The sequence below is a fragment of the Magallana gigas genome, chromosome 6 (genome assembly GCF_963853765.1).
Source record: "Magallana gigas chromosome 6, xbMagGiga1.1, whole genome shotgun sequence".
NCBI lineage: Eukaryota > Metazoa > Mollusca > Bivalvia > Ostreida > Ostreidae > Magallana > Magallana gigas.
This window is the reverse complement of record NC_088858.1, coordinates 44,711,490-44,731,116: the sequence shown is the minus strand read 5'-3', so window position 1 is coordinate 44,731,116 and position 19,627 is coordinate 44,711,490. Positions and strand designations below refer to the sequence as shown.

Here is a 19,627-nt window from a genome sequence, read left to right as displayed (position 1 = left end):
GTCACATCTCACTCTCCTGTGTAGAAGTTACATATGGTATATGCCAACAACTCAGTGGATTTTCGACTTGAACTTAATTGAAGTAAGAAGTAAATAAATCTGAGTTTTGGCTAATAACAGTCTGTTCTGCGGGACTTATGAGACCATGCAACTAATCCAAGTCTGAGATTCAAATATATCGGTGAATAATGACAGGTGACCCAAACAAAGGCCTGCCACTTCCCAGTGGTCCGGCCTCTCTCTGCTTTGATAAAGATGTTTTCATGCAGGTAAGAAATTGAGATTTTATCAATATACACGTGTAAATCGTGTCATTAAACTAAAAATTGTTTTGTAATATTTTTAGTGAGAAAACGATGATGTCATGGAGCAAAATTACAATTTCAAGCTTGACATTGACAAATTGACATAACCAGCTGATAACTGTTTCAAAAAGAGTTGGCCATGTAGAAAATATCAAATTAATTTTTGCTGATTTTCCTTTCAATGCTTAATCATTCAAGCCCTTGTTAATTTTTGTGTGTAAAATTGTGTTTAATTAAAGTATCAGACTTTCTATGTGTATTTATGGCTTTACCTAGGTACATGTAGATATTGTCTCACTTGGTTATCCGAGATTCCTCTGACAGTAGCGCCAACATTTTAAATTGATCTCACAGCACATTGATCAAGAGTCAAAATTCACTACAATTAAAATCTTGATTCTTGAAAAAATAACTTTTGAAGCTATATAATTAGCAGATTCTGTTTCAGCAGTCTCATCTAATGCACATTATCTTAAAATTATACTGGCGTGCGACCAGTTCTCGCCAAGTACCATATCTCGCCAGTACATTGTGACGTCATTTTTCGTATATAATTTTATGTGTTGATAAAATGACGTCACAATGTACTGGTGAGAAATGGTACTCGGCGAGAACTGGTCGCACGCCAGTACAGTTTGAAAATGTAAAAAAAGTGATTTTTAATTTGCATTCAACGTCCACACACATTGATGTCTTATGGTGCTGTTCTTTGAATTGTATGTTGTACTCTGCAGGAAAACTTTGATGTTGACCAGTTTGTGATGGAGTGTCGAAGAAGAGTCCCTCTAGAAAACCTTAGAGATGACTTGAACACTTATTTAAAGATTCTGAGAAGTGCGATGATAGAACTCATCAACAAGGACTATGCTGACTTTGTCAACCTGTCAACCAATCTTGTCAGTATTGCATTGTATTTGTTGTGATAATATTTATGTTTATCATAAACAATCAAAAATATTTTGAATGCAGTGAGTAAAACTCAACTCCATTATACAGCAAACATTGCTGTACCGTAGCTCAATGTACAAATGTGTTAAGATATGCTCATCATCAAAAAAACTATTGAAAATCAAACTTCAAAACATTGGTATAGCTTAAAGCAATATGAGCTGCATTTTTCATGTTGAATTTTTTTTTTACTAAAATGTTCTTTTCTACTAAAATGACAAAAATATCATGGTTTTTAAATTTCTGTTAGCCATATTTTTGTGGAAAAGGTTGTTAAGAAGCCTTATTTGGAGCAAAATTGAATTATTGTCACCCTGTACAAAAATTGATTTGCTATATATATTCCTTAGAAGAGAAGTATTTCCTTTGACAAAAATTAATGATTTTTTCAAACCTTATTTATCATAAAAGTTTAAGTTATATGCAGACTTATCACACAAGCAGGATTTTGCAGCAAAATAAAATTCTAAAAAATACAGCAGCTCATATTGCTTTAAGCTTGAAGCCTCGATACTTCATTACCAAATAATAATTTAACAGTGACCTGTTTGTTACAAAATTTAATGTGCTTATAATACATGTATATGTAACACATTGAGTGGATCTGTCAAACTTATATATGTAATACGTATATACTGTTTGAAAATTTTAAAAATGAACACCAAAAGAAAGTGAAAATGAAATTTTAAACTAAACGATAACTTCTACCGAGACAGGCACATTTTGCATTACATGATAGGAAATGTTATATCAGTACATTTAAAGTATTCATCTATACACCATATAACAGTGTTATCATGAAAATAATTGTGTTTGTTTTTAAGGTTGGAATGGACAAAGCCATTGGGAATTTAACAACACCACTAGAACATTTAAAAGAAGAGATCATGGTATGTGTATACATGTGTATCAACTATTCTCTGTGTATACCCTGTGTTAACTCACTGATAATAATCATTTTAAATAATTTTTTTGTCTTTTGTCCTTTTCTTAAATTCAAGACAGTGAAAACGGCCATGGAGGATGCGATACTAGCGGTGGAGGAGAAGTTGAAAAAGAGGGAACAGATTAGACAGAAAAAGGTACACATTATGGAATCAGAATCAAAATAGAGTTTATTAATAAACAAAATAGAGATTCATTTAATACTGAATCAAAATCAATTAATAGTACTGTAAATTGATACTCTTTAGGAGCTATTTACTTCAACACTTGTACACTATTGTGTATGTTGAAAATAAGCTATGTAAATAAAACCAGTATGCACTTTGAAACATATTTTCATCAGTGATTACATACCGATTGCCTAGATGACCTAAATGTGAGGACTACTTACAAAATTTAATATAATTGTGTTCATGATATGACCAATTGCAGGCTTCACTCCAGAGGTTAATGAACATCATCCATTCTGTCGAAAAGATCGAAAAATTGCTGGGGATTCATTCTGGGGACCATAGCTCATCGACAGGGTAAGCTGCAAGGCTGATGTTTCATGATCAGATTGAAAATACAGTAATGCCATTTCTACAGACAATGCATATTATGACATGTAGATTATGAAACCTAAAAGAATATTTTACCAATGTAAGATTTTTGGATGGGTGTGTCATTGGAAATAAAAATCCACCATTTGTTGATTATTTTGCTCACACTTTAATGTAGAATTACAGATTGAAAATATTCTTCACATAAAGTGGATGAATAAATTATTATTTAAATTATTTTTTTCAAACCCCTTTAATACAGTGAGATAAATAGCTAAGAGTCATATGAATCTAGCAGATGTCAGCATTGTGTTAATTAATTGAATCAATGTTTCTTGTCACAGACAGCTAAATGGGCAGCTGATTGAGAGGGTGGCAAATGAGTTCAACAAGCTTCAGTTTTATGTCACCAAAAGTAAAGGTCTGCCTCTAGTGGAGGAAATCAAACCGGTAAAAGGATTTACTGTCTATTAGTATGATACATGTACGCATTCCTGATAGAAACTTAGTAGATTAAATTGTGTCACTGAATTATTTGAATGTTAAATTAATATACATCTAATAATAAGAGTAAAATTATTATTTGACAAGCAGTTTTTGTATCAATATTTGATTTTTCAATTTTACCCTTTTCAAACTGTGAACTCTTGAAACATAATTGTTTCAATCTGAAAAGAAAATTTTTTAAATGAAAGAGAGTATTGTAGACTCAGTTAACTTAATTTCTACATAGAAATAAATTAGATGTGGATTTTTTGGGGGAAAATCCAATTAAAAAATTGTATATCCAGTACAGAATTATGCTTTTATAAGGGTGATGAAATAAATTAAAGTGCAGATATTTCCCTATTAAATGGAATGTACATTTTTTGTACTAAAGGTTAGCTATTTACCTGAAGATTTTTATATAGAATGTACTGTATATTCAGTATTGATGTCTGTTTTCCTAAAGGTTTTTATAAAAAATGTACATTTTTTGTACTAGAGGATAGCTAACATCACAACAACGCTACAGTATAGTCTGGAGGGTCAGTTACTGGAGGGGCTCAAGAAGGGGAACACCCAGGTCCTTCACCAATGTCTGAGGACGTACGCACTCATAGACAAAATAAAGGACGCCGAGAATCTCTTCCGACAGAACGTGGTCAGACCATACATGGAAGAGGTAAAAAAAACCCAGAGAAGTGTTGATTTGAAAAAACATGTAGATGTACATGTATGTGTGATGGTGATTTTATGTTGCAGGTTTGATTGATTTATGTATTATTAAATATATTTTTCATTTGTTAAAAACTAAAAATGGTACATTTATATGATAATTAGTGAGTGTAAAGTAAATCATTAGGAAAATCATTGTTTATCAAAGACTGATTTTGATATACAGGTCATCAGTGAGCAATGTGTTAAAAGTAAGGGCTTGGACGGGATGTACGCAAAAGTGTTGGAGTTTATTCCTAAGCATTGTCATATACTGAAGGAGGTCACGCTGGCCGGCAGTCCAGGGTAAGCAATCAATTAAGGTTTTAGCTTAAAACATCTCTTTTACAACATTTTTTGTTGCTTATGTCATTTTTTTCTTGAAATGCCCTCAAGATCAAAATAATGTTGGTTATTTTTTTTTTTCAATTGAATGCTAAAAGTAAAAGATCATAGTCAGTACTTACTCAAGGGCATTAATTAATAGAGATTAAATTGTCCATAGGATTCATGGGACTATGTCATTGTCAATGATTCTGCTGGGACAGAGAATATCATTGTTATGAACAAGCTAGTTTCTTTTATGGAAATTAATTAGGGGAATACAAACTTGATTTTCCAAGCATGTATAACTTTTTAATTTTAATTTGGCTATTATGAAATCATTTGTAAATACACAGTAATCATGGTTTTTTTTTTATCATATTAGATCTTCAGAAGTTGTGCGAGGATATGATTTCCTTGTTCATGCCATCTGGCCAGAAATTGTCACTAACATTGAAGCCAGAACACATTCCATCTTTGCACCTGGAAATCCTGATGTTTTCCATAAAGTAAGCAACTGAAATTATATACAGTGCTAGGTACATGTGAAATAGTTATAATGAAATACATGTAATTAAGTAATTACACAGTCGTAGTGAGCAATCACTAAAACATACTTTAAGTTTGTATGTAGCTGTACATTAAGTTCTGTACGAATTCAAAAAATGCACTGCTTTTAGAGATTCAAATCAAGTATGCAGTTCTTGGATGATTTTGAGAAGCAATGTGGGACACAGGCAAGTGTCAAACGTTTGAGAGACCATAGCAGTTACCATGCCTTCATGACGAAATGGAGCCTCCCGGTTTATTACCAAATTAGGTACAATGTGTGTAAAGTTATGAGTCCTGCAGGTCTCTTGTGTCAAGGTCTAATATACTCTTTTATTTTACAGTATCTCTCTGTATTTTTTTTAAATTATAATTATTTGTAAAATTACGCCAAATATTTAAAAATGCTATTTTATGTAACTGTGAAACAGTCACCTTACTATTTGCTCATGGTGAAAGGTCATTGAAACTATTCACTTTAAGCACTGGATTTCTCTTGTTTTTAACAAGGTGTTATCCGAGTTGCGAGTTAATCCTGAAGTTTGATAACCTGATATAGTTTACTCTGAATCATGGCCAAAATGACAAGTATTCTTTGGTATAACAAAGTACCTATTCACTGATTATTCAGACAAAAGCAAGTTTATTGTCCCCCTTGACAGAAACTATTTCCCTCAGCGAATAGTTGTTGTCTGTGGGGACAACAAAATTTCTATTGTCCTCCTACCCAGCAGTAAACAGGTGATATTACAGTGGCATTACACATCTTCATGACTATTAAAAGAGAAGCAAATTAAGAAAAGGAAGCCTGTTTTTTGGGGTTTTTTTTATCTTTGTTATCTTGGCCATAGGGAAACCTATGCAACATAATTATGAAGAAAATTAGCTATGTGAGATAAAATAAATCTGCATCTTTTCATTCAAGTATACTATAGTATAACATTTGATGAATGGTGTGCCTTCAAGCACCAATTTATGTAATATGTTTAGGAACCTCAGAACATACATTTCTCCTTTGAACATAGAGCTTAATTTTTTGGATGAACCTGTATTGATATAATTGAAATCAAAATACATGTACAATGGCATATATTTGTGTATAAAATGTGCATAATTGATGTTGTGTGTTAGTTTGCTATTTTTAGAGATTTGAACATTGTTATACTGTGTAGAGTCTTGAGTTGGTATGTTTGTTATAGTCATATCATTTGGTACTTACGTTTCTTTCAGGTTTCAAGATATTGCTGGTGATTTTGAGACAGCTCTAGACATTCCATTTAACAGAGCTTCAGGTATACATGTAAATCTTGTAATGCAATACACCTATTTATCTCTTGAGAAAAAAAAGAATTCATGTCAGACAAAGAATAAAAATAGGCTCCTGAGAGCTTTTTGTTAGATTTTTTTTATTGCAACCGAACTTTCTGCTCCAAAAACTTTTATTGGTCTGAACATTTTATTAATACTCTCCATTTTGATAGATTTCAACAATTTTTTTTAAGTACACATTGTTCAAAAGAACAAATAAATAGTTTAAATAGACTTTTTCAACAACATGTTTGATAGAAGCCTTGAAACACAATATATATGACTTTTGTAGGTTCCTCCGAGTTCCGTCTCCATTCCACAGCTGTTCTGTGGACCTCCCTCCTCAGCTGCTGGTCCGATGATGTGTACCTCGATCTGTTATGCAATCGCTTCTGGAAGCTGAACCTTCAGCTCCTCAGTAGATACACCCATTGGCTGGATGAGTGCTACGAGACTGAGGTAAGTTGTACAATGGATCAAGTGTCTACATGTAGCACAAAAAGACAATGTGCAGCTAGTGAAAGTAAAACAAAGCTGATGCAGATTTTTGTCAATCAGATCATGGGGCCTTAGTTGAAGAATTACTCATTTTTATTTTTTCTCTTATTCTCACTTTTCAATTGTACATTCATTTTGTACAAGTGAGAAGTAGATCAAAACTCAAAAGTGACCAGGAGACAGATATAAAAGTGTTATCCATAGATGCATGAAAATCATGAAGGGAAGCATAAGTGTGTCATCTCATCTGTTAACTTTTTTTACTTCAATTTTTTTTCCAAGATTGAAAAAAGAAAAACCAGTGAAAAAGATGTAGCTGAAAGCAGTAAACCAAAGTCAACATTACCTACAGACAAGCAAAATGGGAGTGGTGATAGGGCTGTTACCCCATCAGAAGGGGAAACATCTCCCCAAAGTCCCCCAGCTACTGACGGACAACTACTGAGCCTGATGTCTGATGCCCTCAAACTAGCATCTTTTGTGAGTAATGTGCTTATTTACTTAGTGTCCACAGTTCAATTAATCAATAAACACTGTTCACTTCTTCAGTAATACACCTACTGTTATTTCACTCTTTTAATACTTGTTTTCAGATATTCCAGTTATTTGATAGCACAATAAAACCAAGACTGATAGCAGTAGGATACACAGACTTGGAAGATGTCAGAGGTACAGGCTAAATCACATTGCATATACATGTGAATTCCTTTATCCTAAATAACATAGAATTAATTATGTGTTGTTAAAACATGAAAATCCAGAATGAAAACAATATTCATGTATGTTTGTATCATTTCCATTATGAGAGAATTTGTTTCTCTAAGAAAAATAGTCAATAAGTTTGAGGATGAATACTGCCTGCTTGCATAATATTAGTTGGTCCCAATTTTCTGCTTCCACCACATTTTGTGTAATATCTCAATAATCATAAATACTTTTGCTCCCAAACTACATCCATTTACTACAATGAAAAAGTCAAGATTATCTGTTTTGAAAGGCCCTCTCTACTGCTTCAAGTTTCAATACACAACAAAAAATAGAAAGTCAATGGGGATTTTGCATTGCAAAAGACAGGAAAGTACATTTACCCCAGATGATAACGTTAAAAATGTGTGCAAAATTTTGGAGTACTCCAAATAGACAAAAGATGTAAACATTTCCCAATTTGAATCTCCTTACATTGTTTGTTTTCATTGCTGAGAATTTCTCCCGGTAAGAGCAGATGTTGTTTCAATGAAGAAATCTTGATTTTTTTTCCCCTTTTATTGATTTGCATTGTACTTCATTGACAGGTATGTTTATTTTAATTAACAATCATCAAAAAGTGATCGAAGCAATAACTTGGGACAGACTATAGTCATTACTGGCCTCTCTCTCTCAAGGTACCATTGTACCAGTCTCTTGAATGTTTACTGACTGGGGGCCAACTCTTTGATATTTTTTCTGGTTTCATGAATAATTTTTGCTCATATTCCACACATATGAGAAAAATCAAAGTATCTTTCAATAAATGAAATACATTGTTCAAAAATTAAAAAAAGTATCTGAATATTTTTAGGCATAGATATGATTCATTGCCTAACCATCATCTCATTGATGTCTGCAAACATTTGATACTGATCAACACACCTAAGATATTGTTCACCAATCATCAAATTCTATCCTTTTATTTCATGAAAATCCAACTCTTTTATCTTGCATGATGATACCTGGGTATGCTTTTGATACAGCCCAATTTATTTGTCAAAAAATCCTCATGTTTTTAATCATAAGCATAGGCAGAAAAGCAGACAAGAGGTTTATTTATCAGATTTTAATAAAATTTTCCTTGTCCTTTCAAATTGATATGTGTTGGCCCTTAGTGTATTGTATAAACAGATACTGATTTACACAACTTTGATTTTTTGAATTTTATTTTTTAATAAATAACTTTTTTTGCTTAATATTCTTCAACCACTTGCAATGCTTTCCTTTTAGTTGAAAATTTTGTTTAGATTTTGTATAGTTTCAGTTTCTAATGACAGTATTTCACCGAGGTCATATTTACAGGCAGGAGAGAGAGAGAGAGAGAGAGAGAGAGAGAGAGAGAGAGAGAGAGAGAGAGAGAGAGAGAGAGAGAGAGAGAGAGAGAGAGAGAGTGAGTTAATCATTTTATGATAACAGTTTTGATGAGTACCAGTATTATAACATTAATTTTGTTTGTAACAGAATGTTTAACAGCGTGCAGTGAAGAGATAAAATCCAAACTTCCACGATTCCAAGCTCATCTGGTGGAGGAAATAACTACACAGTGTTCTGTACATCTCAAGCAAGTCAACGACATTCCACGGCTGTACAGGAGAACCAATAAAGAGGTACGGTACCAGTACTAGTTAAAACAGTACCAGTGCTAGTTGATACGGTACCAGTGCTAGTTGATACGGTACCAGTGCTAGTTGATATTGTACCAGTGCTAGTTGATACGGTACCAGTGCTAGTTGATACGGTACCAGTGCTAGTTGATACGGTACCAGTGCTAGTTGATACGGTACCAGTACTAGTTGATACGGTACCAGTGCTAGTTGATACGGTACCAGTGCTAGTTGATACGGTACCAGTGCTAGTTGATACGGTACCAGTGCTAGTTGATACGGTACCAGTGCTAGTTGATACTGTACCAGTGCTAGTTGATACGGTACCAGTGCTAGTTGATACGGTACCAGTACTAGTTGATACGGTACCAGTGCTAGTTGATACGGTACCAGTGCTAGTTGATACAGAACCAGTATTAGTTGATACGGTACCAGTGCTAGTTGATACGGTACCAGTGCTAGTTGATACGGTAACAGTGCTAGTTGATACGGTACCAGTGCTAGTTGATACGGTACCAGTGCTAGTTGATACGGTACCAGTGCTAGTTGATACGGTACCAGTGCTAGTTGATACAGTACCAGTGCTAGTTGATACGGTAACAGTGCTAGTTGATACGGTACCAGTGCTAGTTGATACTATACCAGTGCTAGTTAATACAGTACCAGTTGATATGGTACCAGTACCAGTTGATACGATACCAGTACTACCGGTAATGTTAATACAGTACTAGTACAAATTGAGCACCTATTTCCTATTTTGTTGTTCACTGGTACTCTTGCAGAATCAATCATGACATGGGTTGTTTTTACATAACTCTAGATAAAAAGTTAATAAAAAACAAAATAGTAGGAATTACATGTACATTTAGATGTATTTGATAAACAATTTCTGTAAAGAATTTGATGAATGAAAATATGGTCCAGTTTGTAGTTAAGAAATGGACTTAAATGCTTACTTACTAATTTTACCAAGACAATCAAGAAGCAAGGTAAAGGATGACTGCACTTTACGCTGTATTTTGGGTTCTATTGCGATCACTATTATTACATGTATCCCTTGCTCAATTTTACTTTAAGTCATTTTGTTATATAGTTTGGTTAATTTTCAACAGCAGTTTATTGCTAAATGGTTTTAAACTCTGCTGAAATAAAATGTTGTTTTCTTACCCTTAATGCTCTGCAAATATTTTGAATTAAGACTTTTCTGCCCTTGATTGGCGATATTACTTATAAAGGAGGGTTGTTCTAATATTGTAATGAGTGGTCTAAAATTAGAATAGCTGTACTATAATTGAACATCCCCCTCCTTCTATTTCTCTTGACTTTGTATTAAGTTTGTAAAAAAAGTGGGCTATGGAGATTCAAGAAAATGTTATGACCCCTACCTTTGAAAACAACTTCGTTCTTTGTAAATGTGAACTTAATATTAATAAAATAAAATAAAGTTGCAGTTAAGAAATTGGCAATTCTTACAATTAAAAGAAATTTGCAATGCTCACTTTTAACATTTGTTTTGTCAAAATTTTTAAATATCCTTAAGTGCAGTCATCCTTTGAAAAAGATTATCCAATAAAGTGCACGATGAAATTAATACAAGATGTGTAATTTTGTCTTGCCTTGTTGTTTTAGGTACCCAGTAAACAGTCTAGCTATGTGATCAACCTACTCAAACCCATCAAGATGTTCACTGAAGAGCATGCAGAGATTTTGGATGAGAAGCTAAAACTTCAGATGTTTCAAAGAGTATTTGACAACCTGACTGATTCGTAGGTTTTTATTTTTACAAGTCACCTTACTTTAAACTTTGATCATAGAATTTTCAAGATCTCTTAATATTATTAGAAACATGTATTTTCCTGTTCAGATTAAACACAGTTTATTTGTATAATAGTAAAATTCTTAAGTTTTGTAAACTTCAATCAAGTTACTAGGGTTTTTGGAGGGCTTTCCATAATTTTGACAAAATTAATTAATCTTTGATTCACTTCAATCATTTCACAGATATTATTCTGCAACATCCGATGTACTAATGTCAGTTAAAAAGGTGGAAGATAGTCTAAAGAGACTGAAGAAAAACAGGGGGACGGATAAAAATGCTGGCAACCAGGGCATGACAGATGACGATAAAATCCGACAGCAGTTCATAGTGGACATAGAATCGTTTGGAGCTCAGGTAATATGAAATGACATGTAGATTTAAGTACTGTAAATTCCTTCTTTTAAGCCAGTTTTTATTTCCACTATTCCTCTGTTTGTAGTAATTTGGTATGGTTCAAAACTGTCTGAATATAACAGTGTGCAGATTTTGAAAATCTACAAAAGTTGCTCTTCCCAATTTTTACACGGAAATATATTCCTTGCATGTAATTAGGAATCTACAGTATCACAGTCCTATAACTTAATGGATATAATGACGTTTTATGTAATTTCTAAGGGATATAATGACATTTTATGTAATTTCTAAGGAATATAAAGACATTTTATGTAATATCTAAGATAATCTCATTATTGTAATAAAGTATTGCAAGTGTTCATTTGTGTTCATGTTTTTAGTAAGATTTATTATTTACTTTAAGATTCATTTTCTTGTTTATATAATTATCTTTTTTTTTTTTTACAAACACTTATTAGCAAAAGTTAATATCAGTTAGCATGAATTTTCTTCTATGTGTTATAATTAATATGTAAACATGTAGAATAATGCTTTTTTTTTCGTGAAAAAAAGTTTTAAAGAAAACTCTTAATTTTCTGCTTTCATTTCAGCTGAATAATTATGGAGATTTTAGTAACCTGGAGAGTTTGAAAAAACTGCAGTCCCTGGCAGAGGAGGCTAAGAATTCCATGACAACGGCCCAGTGATGAAAGCCACTCGTACATGTTTATGTATATTTATATAGTTAAACAGATACTTTAAACAGAATTACTCCAAGTAATTCGAGAATATACTAGTATGTTATGAATTCAATATATATCTACGAAAAATTCACATGTTTGTTTTATTTGTTTTGTATGGAAATTAATGAATTCAAGTTTTAAGTTAAATTCAAAAAATCCTTAATCAAAAAGATATCAAAATGTTAATATGACCAAGTATGCATGGCTGCACAACCTTTAATTTTTATGTAGTCATTGGCGAGGTAATAACTTTTGAGATACAATTTATTTAGCTTCAAGGTTTGCTTTATCCAATACAAAGCCAAAATTCTCCAGCATACATGCATGTTTTACTAAATTGTTCTTTCGAGACATTATTTGGACGAGCACTAAAACGGCTCTTACAAACTTACTGTGTTCCTGTAGGTAACTATGCATGGTGATGACTTCCTTGCATATTCAGTGTGGCTAATAATTTATCGACAGAGTATCAGAAGAAACATATCACCATTTTGAAAAACTTTTGGGTAGTTTTTTCAAATAAAATATTTCCTCTATGCCAATGTCGCCACAAAATGCAAAATTTAGATGGACATTAAGAAATGACTTTCCACGACAATGCCTGATGATTATTATGATTATTATTATTATAACAAAAAAAATTTCCACCATTTCACTACATTTATGTATTCAATAGTATATAATAGTAATATTCCTAAGAAATTAACTGTGCTATAGCATAACTATATAAAACGCAGGGAAGTGTGAAGGTCAAGATCGAGTAAATGAAAGGAGCCTACAAAATAAAAAAATTGACATGAAATCTTTCAATAATGCTTTATAACAACAGCTTCGTTTTATAGGGTGTTCTAGGTCCTAAATTTAGAATGATCACGGTGAAAAAGTCGTGTTTTAAACTATCATTTTCAATGAAATATAATGAAAACCAGTGACAAATTTTGGAGTTATTCCGAATGAAATATATCAAAAATGCCTACAGTTTGAACTTTCTCTAAATACGGCATATTGAATATTGATCTCTTCTTTAAAAACATGTTGAATTAAACCTAGGTATCGGGATGACTTTTTATAGGATTCCAAATGGCATGTCGAGAAAATGTTTAACTTTCTATTCATAAAGTACGAGAAAGGATAATATTAGTTTTAAATCAGTTATGACGTCATAATGTCTATAAAACCAAACGAACACTGAATCATATTTTCTAGATCGAAATAAATAGGATTCCATTGAACTCTTGCAAATAAAATCCCCCTTAGAATATAATTGTAAATTTTGAGCCGATTCCTTGGCAGGCACGTAGCATGGGGGGGGGGGGGGGGGGGGGAGCCCCCCCCCCCCCCCCCCCCAACACACCTTTTTTAGCAGCAAAGAATTTTCTAAAATTTACATACAAAAAATTGAATTACATGGACTTGCCCCCCCCCCCCCCCCACTTTTATGAGACCATGTAAAAATTGAATTGCAAATAAGGAAATAAACAGTGAAATTGAAGTTAAAGGATACTTGCCCTCCCCCCACGGATTTTGGAAAGTAACCTTCCCCCCTTTTTTTTTGCTTGTCAAGATTTTTTGGATGAGTCTCCCCCCCCCCCCCCCCCCCCCCCACTTTCAAAAACGATGCTACGTGCCTATAAGAAAGAAAACTAGAAATATTATACTTCTGTAAAAAATGCTACCTTTATGAAGAGCAGAAGGTAATTTATAGATATTTTTAGGTTAAATCTCGTCACTCATTACTCATAATGACATAACAATGAATATGACGTTGATACTCACTGTGATGTCACAGTATTGTTAGAGCATTTCCAAAGGTGAGAAGATGATGTCGAGAAGTCGTTTCTACCTTGGTATAGCTTTAACACTTCCTGCGTACAATTGCGTACCTTTGCCATCTATGTATGTGGACGAATTTGGATTGAGAGATATTTATGGATCTTCCGAGCAAAATCAAAGAAGTCGCTTCCAATATAGCTCAGTTCACGCAAACAAGGACCCCGTATATTTGCTGGTGTGCATAATTGTGATTACTGTGGTTTTTATAACCTGTGCTGTAGTTGGATATATGGGTTGTGAATTAGCACTATGGAATAGAAACGGCGGGGACCACGAAAATGACCCAGAACCTAGAGATATTGAAGAAGGTGTCGTAAAAACTGAAGATTTAGAGGAGAATTGTAAAAACTCAGAAGAAGAGAGTAAATTTAATGATTAACGAATCATCATAGTTTGCTCAATACTTTACCAACGTATCAAGGAGTTTGTTTGATGGATCGCTAGTCCAGGGTGAAATTTTGTACTTGATCGTGATGTTTTGAAACGGAACGCTTTATTGACAGTCCATATTGTTCTTCAAATGAAGACGATGACTTCCATTTGTGTTTTTTTTTTGTCTGCGGAACAATCTCAATGATCTTAAAATTACTGTCTGTTTACACATGATTTACCAATCATAGATGTACATCTCAGGTTTCGTGTCAATAAAAACCAATCCTTCGAAAACAGATTTTTTTTAAAAATCTTGTAGATTTGTTACAACGCACTTTGAAAAATTACGCACTTTGAAATTTTTTTTCAAAGTGCGCGTTAATTTTGGGACCAAGTCAACGCACTTTGAAATTTTTTTTTTCAAAGTGCGTTGATATCGTCGATATTAACGCACTTTAAAAAAAAAGGTCCATGGTTTAGTGAATATAGTTGATAGTTTTATATACAATAAATGATTGTGCTTCATCTGATACATTTTAAAAAGAACTCATTGCATTCTCAGCTAACTTGATAAACAGTTTCTAGATGAGAATTTTTTTCTTTTCTCATTAGACAATATCGACAATTTACACTGAAAAAAAATTCGGGTGGTCTGAATTATCCAAATATGACATAAACTTCATCGCTTAGCAACTGCATTTTTCTTTTTTGAGTATGCAGCAAATTTATTTCTTATCTGGTATATTGGGCTATGCCCAAACGAATATTATTTATATATATATGAATAATGGAGATCAATGTATAATATATTTCAACTGGCTTATTGCAAATATGATGTGAAAAAGGATACCTTAGCTCTGTTTACCAAAAACAATGTGATTTTTTAGAAGATCAGTGCGAGAAAATTAACCCACGTCCTAATGCTTGTTTTTAAGTTTATAATAATTTAATGTTCGTTAAAGTTAATATTCTTTTATTGAAGTGATTTATTTGATTAGAATACGAAAAGAGGGTAACTGTTGAAAATTGATTCTTAAACATTCCAATGGAGAAATTATTGTTCGACCAGCTCGTTTTTTCAATAACACTGCATGTACTTATACAGAGCATATTACTTTTTTCCCATCTTAAATGTTTACCCAAAGTTGCTGAATATCATATGCTTTGGAAGGAAAAATGAGGGGTTGGGAACCTTCTTCTTGTAATCAATTAAATGATGCACTGGTATTTGACCTGTATCTTTGGTTACCCCCCACCCACACCCTCATCCCCGTTCTAAATACGTTAAATTAGATTCACGAGTGTTAACAAATCATCATACTATCAACAAATTACAAATTCAGTTCCAGAATTTGTGATATAAAACTATTTTTTTAAAGTGCGTTAAGAGTGTGGATACTAAAAAAGGTTGATGTATCATATTGCACTTTGAAAAAAAATTTCAAAGTGGGTTAACTTGGTCCAAAATTTAACGCACTTTGAAAATTTTTTTTTTTCAAAGTGCGTTGCCACATGAGTAAAAAGCAATTTTGTGAAAACTGTTAGCTACGACAGGGACTCAGTACACGTCCTTGGCTACGGAGAGGAATTTAACTACATATATAGTATAAATTCATTGATACACCATTTCATTTTTTTCAATTATTGTTCAAAACAAATAGACAAGGAATTTTCTAAAAAAAAAAACCCACAAAAAAACCCTAACTATAAATTGTTAAATTGACTTTATAAAAATAAATATGGTTCTTTCTCTTGGTAAAATATTGGCACCAAGGTCGGCCATTTTACCATTAAAGTTATAACATATTTTCCCTAAAAGGTTTATCAACAGAAATTTTACATTTATTATATGCGACGTGGGTCTCCGATCTTGGATATAACTACATGTAAGTGCTCATCCTGTTGTAAGTTAATTGTTTACCAACTATATGTTGGTATATTTCTGTTGTTAACGTACCTGTATTTTCAGAAGACCCCTTAATTTTTTTTTATATTATCAAGAAACTTCGCAAATTAATATACTAGAAATGGTGTATATTAGACATGGTTAAAAAACAAAGAGTTTTGCTATTGTTTTTAAACAAAAAGCCTTAGTCGGCCTTCTTGTACATGTATATTGGCCAGCTAGTGACGGCATCTCTGTATATTTGTCATGCAAAATTGTTTGACTTTATTGACATATACGTTGGCATGTACATGTATAACATAACGAAAACCGTATTTAAATATATTCAGCTTGTAATAAATAAAATACATGTAAAGAAATTCAAAATTACATCAACCTGTTCTCCACAGGAAAACTCAGTTCCTGGAATATACCCGGTATTATCCAGATAATGTTATACATGTTATTGTACATATTGAAATTAAAATAACAATTAACTCTGAATTAAAATAAAAATAATTAACATTTAAGCTGATTTACGGTATACAAAGGTCATATTATATAAATAGTGCCTGTTTGGGAGGGTAACAGTTGAAATTGACACCCCGTGAAAACCATTGTCAACCGACGCGAAGCGGAGGTTGACAATGGTTTTCGAGGGGTGTCAATTTCAACTGTTATCCTCCCAAACAGGCACTATTTATTTTGTTATACTGAATGTCTTTTTTAAAATTTTTATATATATATATGATATTAGTCAAATTTGGCCCCCAAAATTCGCTATTTTTAAAATGATTCTGGTACATTAACTTGTTTTGTTATACTTTCATGTTAAATACTGAAATCTGATTGGTTAAGACGCAGTTAATAATATTTTATATTACCCTCAGCGTTAGCAACGCACTTGGCAACGGGTAACATTAAAAAATGTTACATGCGCGAAAATTATGCGCGTACGGTTCGCTGTAGAATTCACGTTATTCCTATATAAAAGCAGTAAAATTTTCTTAAAATTTTTAAAAAAGACATTCAGTATAACAAAATAAATAGTGCCTGTTTGGGAGGATAACAGTTGAAATTGACACCCCTCGAAAACCATTGTCAACCTCCGCTTCGCGTCGGTTGACAATGGTTTTCTCGGGGTGTCAATTTCAACTGTTACCCTCCCAAACAGGCACTATTTATATAGTGTTATTTTAAAAAAGAGTTGACATGAAATATGTTTTTCACCCATTTATTTGATTTATATGCACTCACTGGCAGTATATGACGTCAGAAGTGACGCTATTTTTATAATTCAATCAAAATCAACCAAAATTTGACATTTTTCTTATCTTTTTTCGAATGGGAAATATAGAGCGACTCTTTGAACAAGAATGAACTTTTTGTCACTTATAAGTATTGTAAAGATACATCTTTGGTGAAAATATTTTGATTGTTCAAGCAGTCGCTCAATGTTTTCTTTAAGAAAAACTGCCTCAAAACAAGCCGTTTTATGCTAAAAATAAGAAAATGGCGGGAAAAGGTCAACTTTATGATGTCATATTTTTAAATTGTGGGCACTAAAATCAAAATGAAAATGATGAAAAAACTTCAAATGTATATTTGTACAAATAAAACAAAGAATTACAGTAAAATGACAATGTTTATTTTAGGGGGCCATTTTAGGCTCAAACCATATATAGTCCTTTTACTGCTTTTATATAGGAATAACGTGAATTCTACAGCGAACCGTACGCGCATAATTTTCGCGCATGTAACATTTTTAAATGTTACCCGTTGCCAAGTGCGTTGCTAACGCTGAGGGTAATAGTAAATATTATTAACTGCGTCTTAACCAATCAGATTTCAGTATTTAACATGTATTTAACATGAAAGTATAACAATATTAAATATGATGTAACAACTTACAACTTATTATATCATTTCTATTGTCAGAAATGGTTATGGTTCAACAATATATCTGTTACGTGTTCATTAGCAACCAAAAATATATCGACAGACTCCCGTATCACGAGTTTCAATAATGGTTTATCAAGCAAACCGTAATTCTTTTTAGAATAATCATAGCGTTTTATGTTTGTAAGGATATTGATACTTCAAAGCAAATGCAGCTTTAGGCATAAAGCTATTTTCCATTCGCAGAATTCTTTTACCAAAAGTAGGTTAATAAAACGCGAGTTCTAGAACATTAAAAATGAATGTCTTAACAATCAAGTAAGGTATACGTATAAGTTAAGTTTGAAATATGGGAAGTTTGGCTTTGAAATAGCACTTTCCCGCACGAATTATCAGATGCAAAAAATGATGGTTATATGAAGGTTACAGGCGTATGGAAAGGAACACATCAAAAGAAAATATGGGGTTTCTGTCTCATGTGGTTTATTCAAAGTAAGAACTTGCATGCGTAATAGAAATCTTTTGTGACTTGAAAACAACGATGGAAGACTTTACTATCTTCGATCTTTAGCAAAGGTAGATAAGCAGTCCCCATACTATCTCCATCATGATTTGATGGAGAGAAGACCGACGCCAAAATCATCCGTGGGTTTCCGACGATGCCATACTCGGAAATAATTTAAACATTCCATAAAATCCATTTTATCTATGCTCTATAATCACGGCATGCCAGTTAGGAAGTTGTATTTTCTGCAGTGGTTAAAAATTAAATTTTGAAAAAAAGTATATTAAACATCTTTATGCTATGAAGGCGAGAAAGAAAGTTGATTACGAAAGAGCGATATCTGAGCAGGAACATTGATTTGTTCTGGAATGCTCTGAATTCGATTTTTTAGATGCAAATCTAAAAAGATACTTTAAGCTCCATTAGAAATATATTTACGACAAGGATATATTTACTAGTGTCATGTTGTAAACTTTGAATTTACTGGGTGGGTGTGAATGTTGTAAATTTTGAATTTACTGGGTGGGTGTAAATACAAAATTTACAACATGACACTAGTACTGAGCAGATGTTCGGCAGGTATAATAGAGCCTAGTACATAGACGGACCATTACGGGCAGGCCGGGTAAAATGGCTATGCACATTAATTTATGTACAATAAGTATTTCAATATTACTATTTATATTTATTACTATGTATTTTAGAATATTTCATTAAAAAAAAAATTATAATGATAAACATAGATTGTTCTGCACCTTTTGACAGAACCCGATTGCTTATTTGTAAAAATTGGTAAACCTTATTTTTTGACCTATAATATTTGAGCTACTATTTTGAGCTATAAAAACAGCCCACGTCCCCTGTGAGACTTTGAGTCTGACACCATCATGATTATTTCGTGCAGTCCGTGATTTTTTCTTAGGTCGCTTCATAGGTTTCGACCAATCGATAAACAGAGCGTGTCAATTTCAACCATGTCAGTTTCTTGTCAGTTTCAGCTGCTGTAGATTTCGACCAATCGATAAAAGGGGCGTCCAGAAACAGCAATGAATTAACTATAAGTTTTCCTAAGAAATAGTGGGAATAATACTTGGTAGATGTAAATATATCGATATGAGCAACAGAAGACTGAATTTGGAGCATGGTCTTTAGTAGAAGGGACAAATGAACATCATCAATCATCAAATGAATGATGCTTAATATACACATAAAATTAGTAAGTCATAAACGGATATACTTGTAATTATTTATTTTAAACGAATGACTTTAGA

General features: G+C 32.8%; 1 protein-coding gene across 1 annotated transcript; it reads left to right on the top strand.

Annotated features, from left to right (window-relative positions):
- The first annotated feature begins 36 nt into the window (after positions 1-36).
- Positions 37-11,953, top strand: LOC105330997 (conserved oligomeric Golgi complex subunit 2). The gene is made up of 18 exons (XM_011432982.4): positions 37-269; positions 1,040-1,201; positions 2,078-2,143; positions 2,255-2,335; positions 2,631-2,725; positions 3,085-3,190; positions 3,726-3,905; positions 4,125-4,243; positions 4,647-4,770; positions 4,942-5,081; positions 6,041-6,102; positions 6,411-6,577; positions 6,899-7,096; positions 7,210-7,285; positions 8,825-8,970; positions 10,597-10,733; positions 10,969-11,140; positions 11,731-11,953. The coding sequence occupies exons 1-18, from the start codon at positions 189-191 to the stop codon at positions 11,824-11,826; spliced, it is 2,208 nt and encodes a 735-aa protein (XP_011431284.3). The 5' UTR covers positions 37-188; the 3' UTR covers positions 11,827-11,953.
- The last annotated feature ends 7,674 nt before the right edge of the window (positions 11,954-19,627 follow it).

Bases quoted from the DNA above. Each gene is read 5' to 3' on its own strand.
- LOC105330997 (XM_011432982.4), top strand. From the start codon at position 189: ATGACAGGTGACCCAAACAAAGGCCTGCCACTTCCCAGTGGTCCGGCC. The intron at 3,906-4,124 runs GTAAAAAAAACC...TTTGATATACAG, and splicing joins TCAGACCATACATGGAAGAG to GTCATCAGTGAGCAATGTGT. The intron at 10,734-10,968 runs GTAGGTTTTTAT...ATCATTTCACAG, and splicing joins TTTGACAACCTGACTGATTC to ATATTATTCTGCAACATCCG.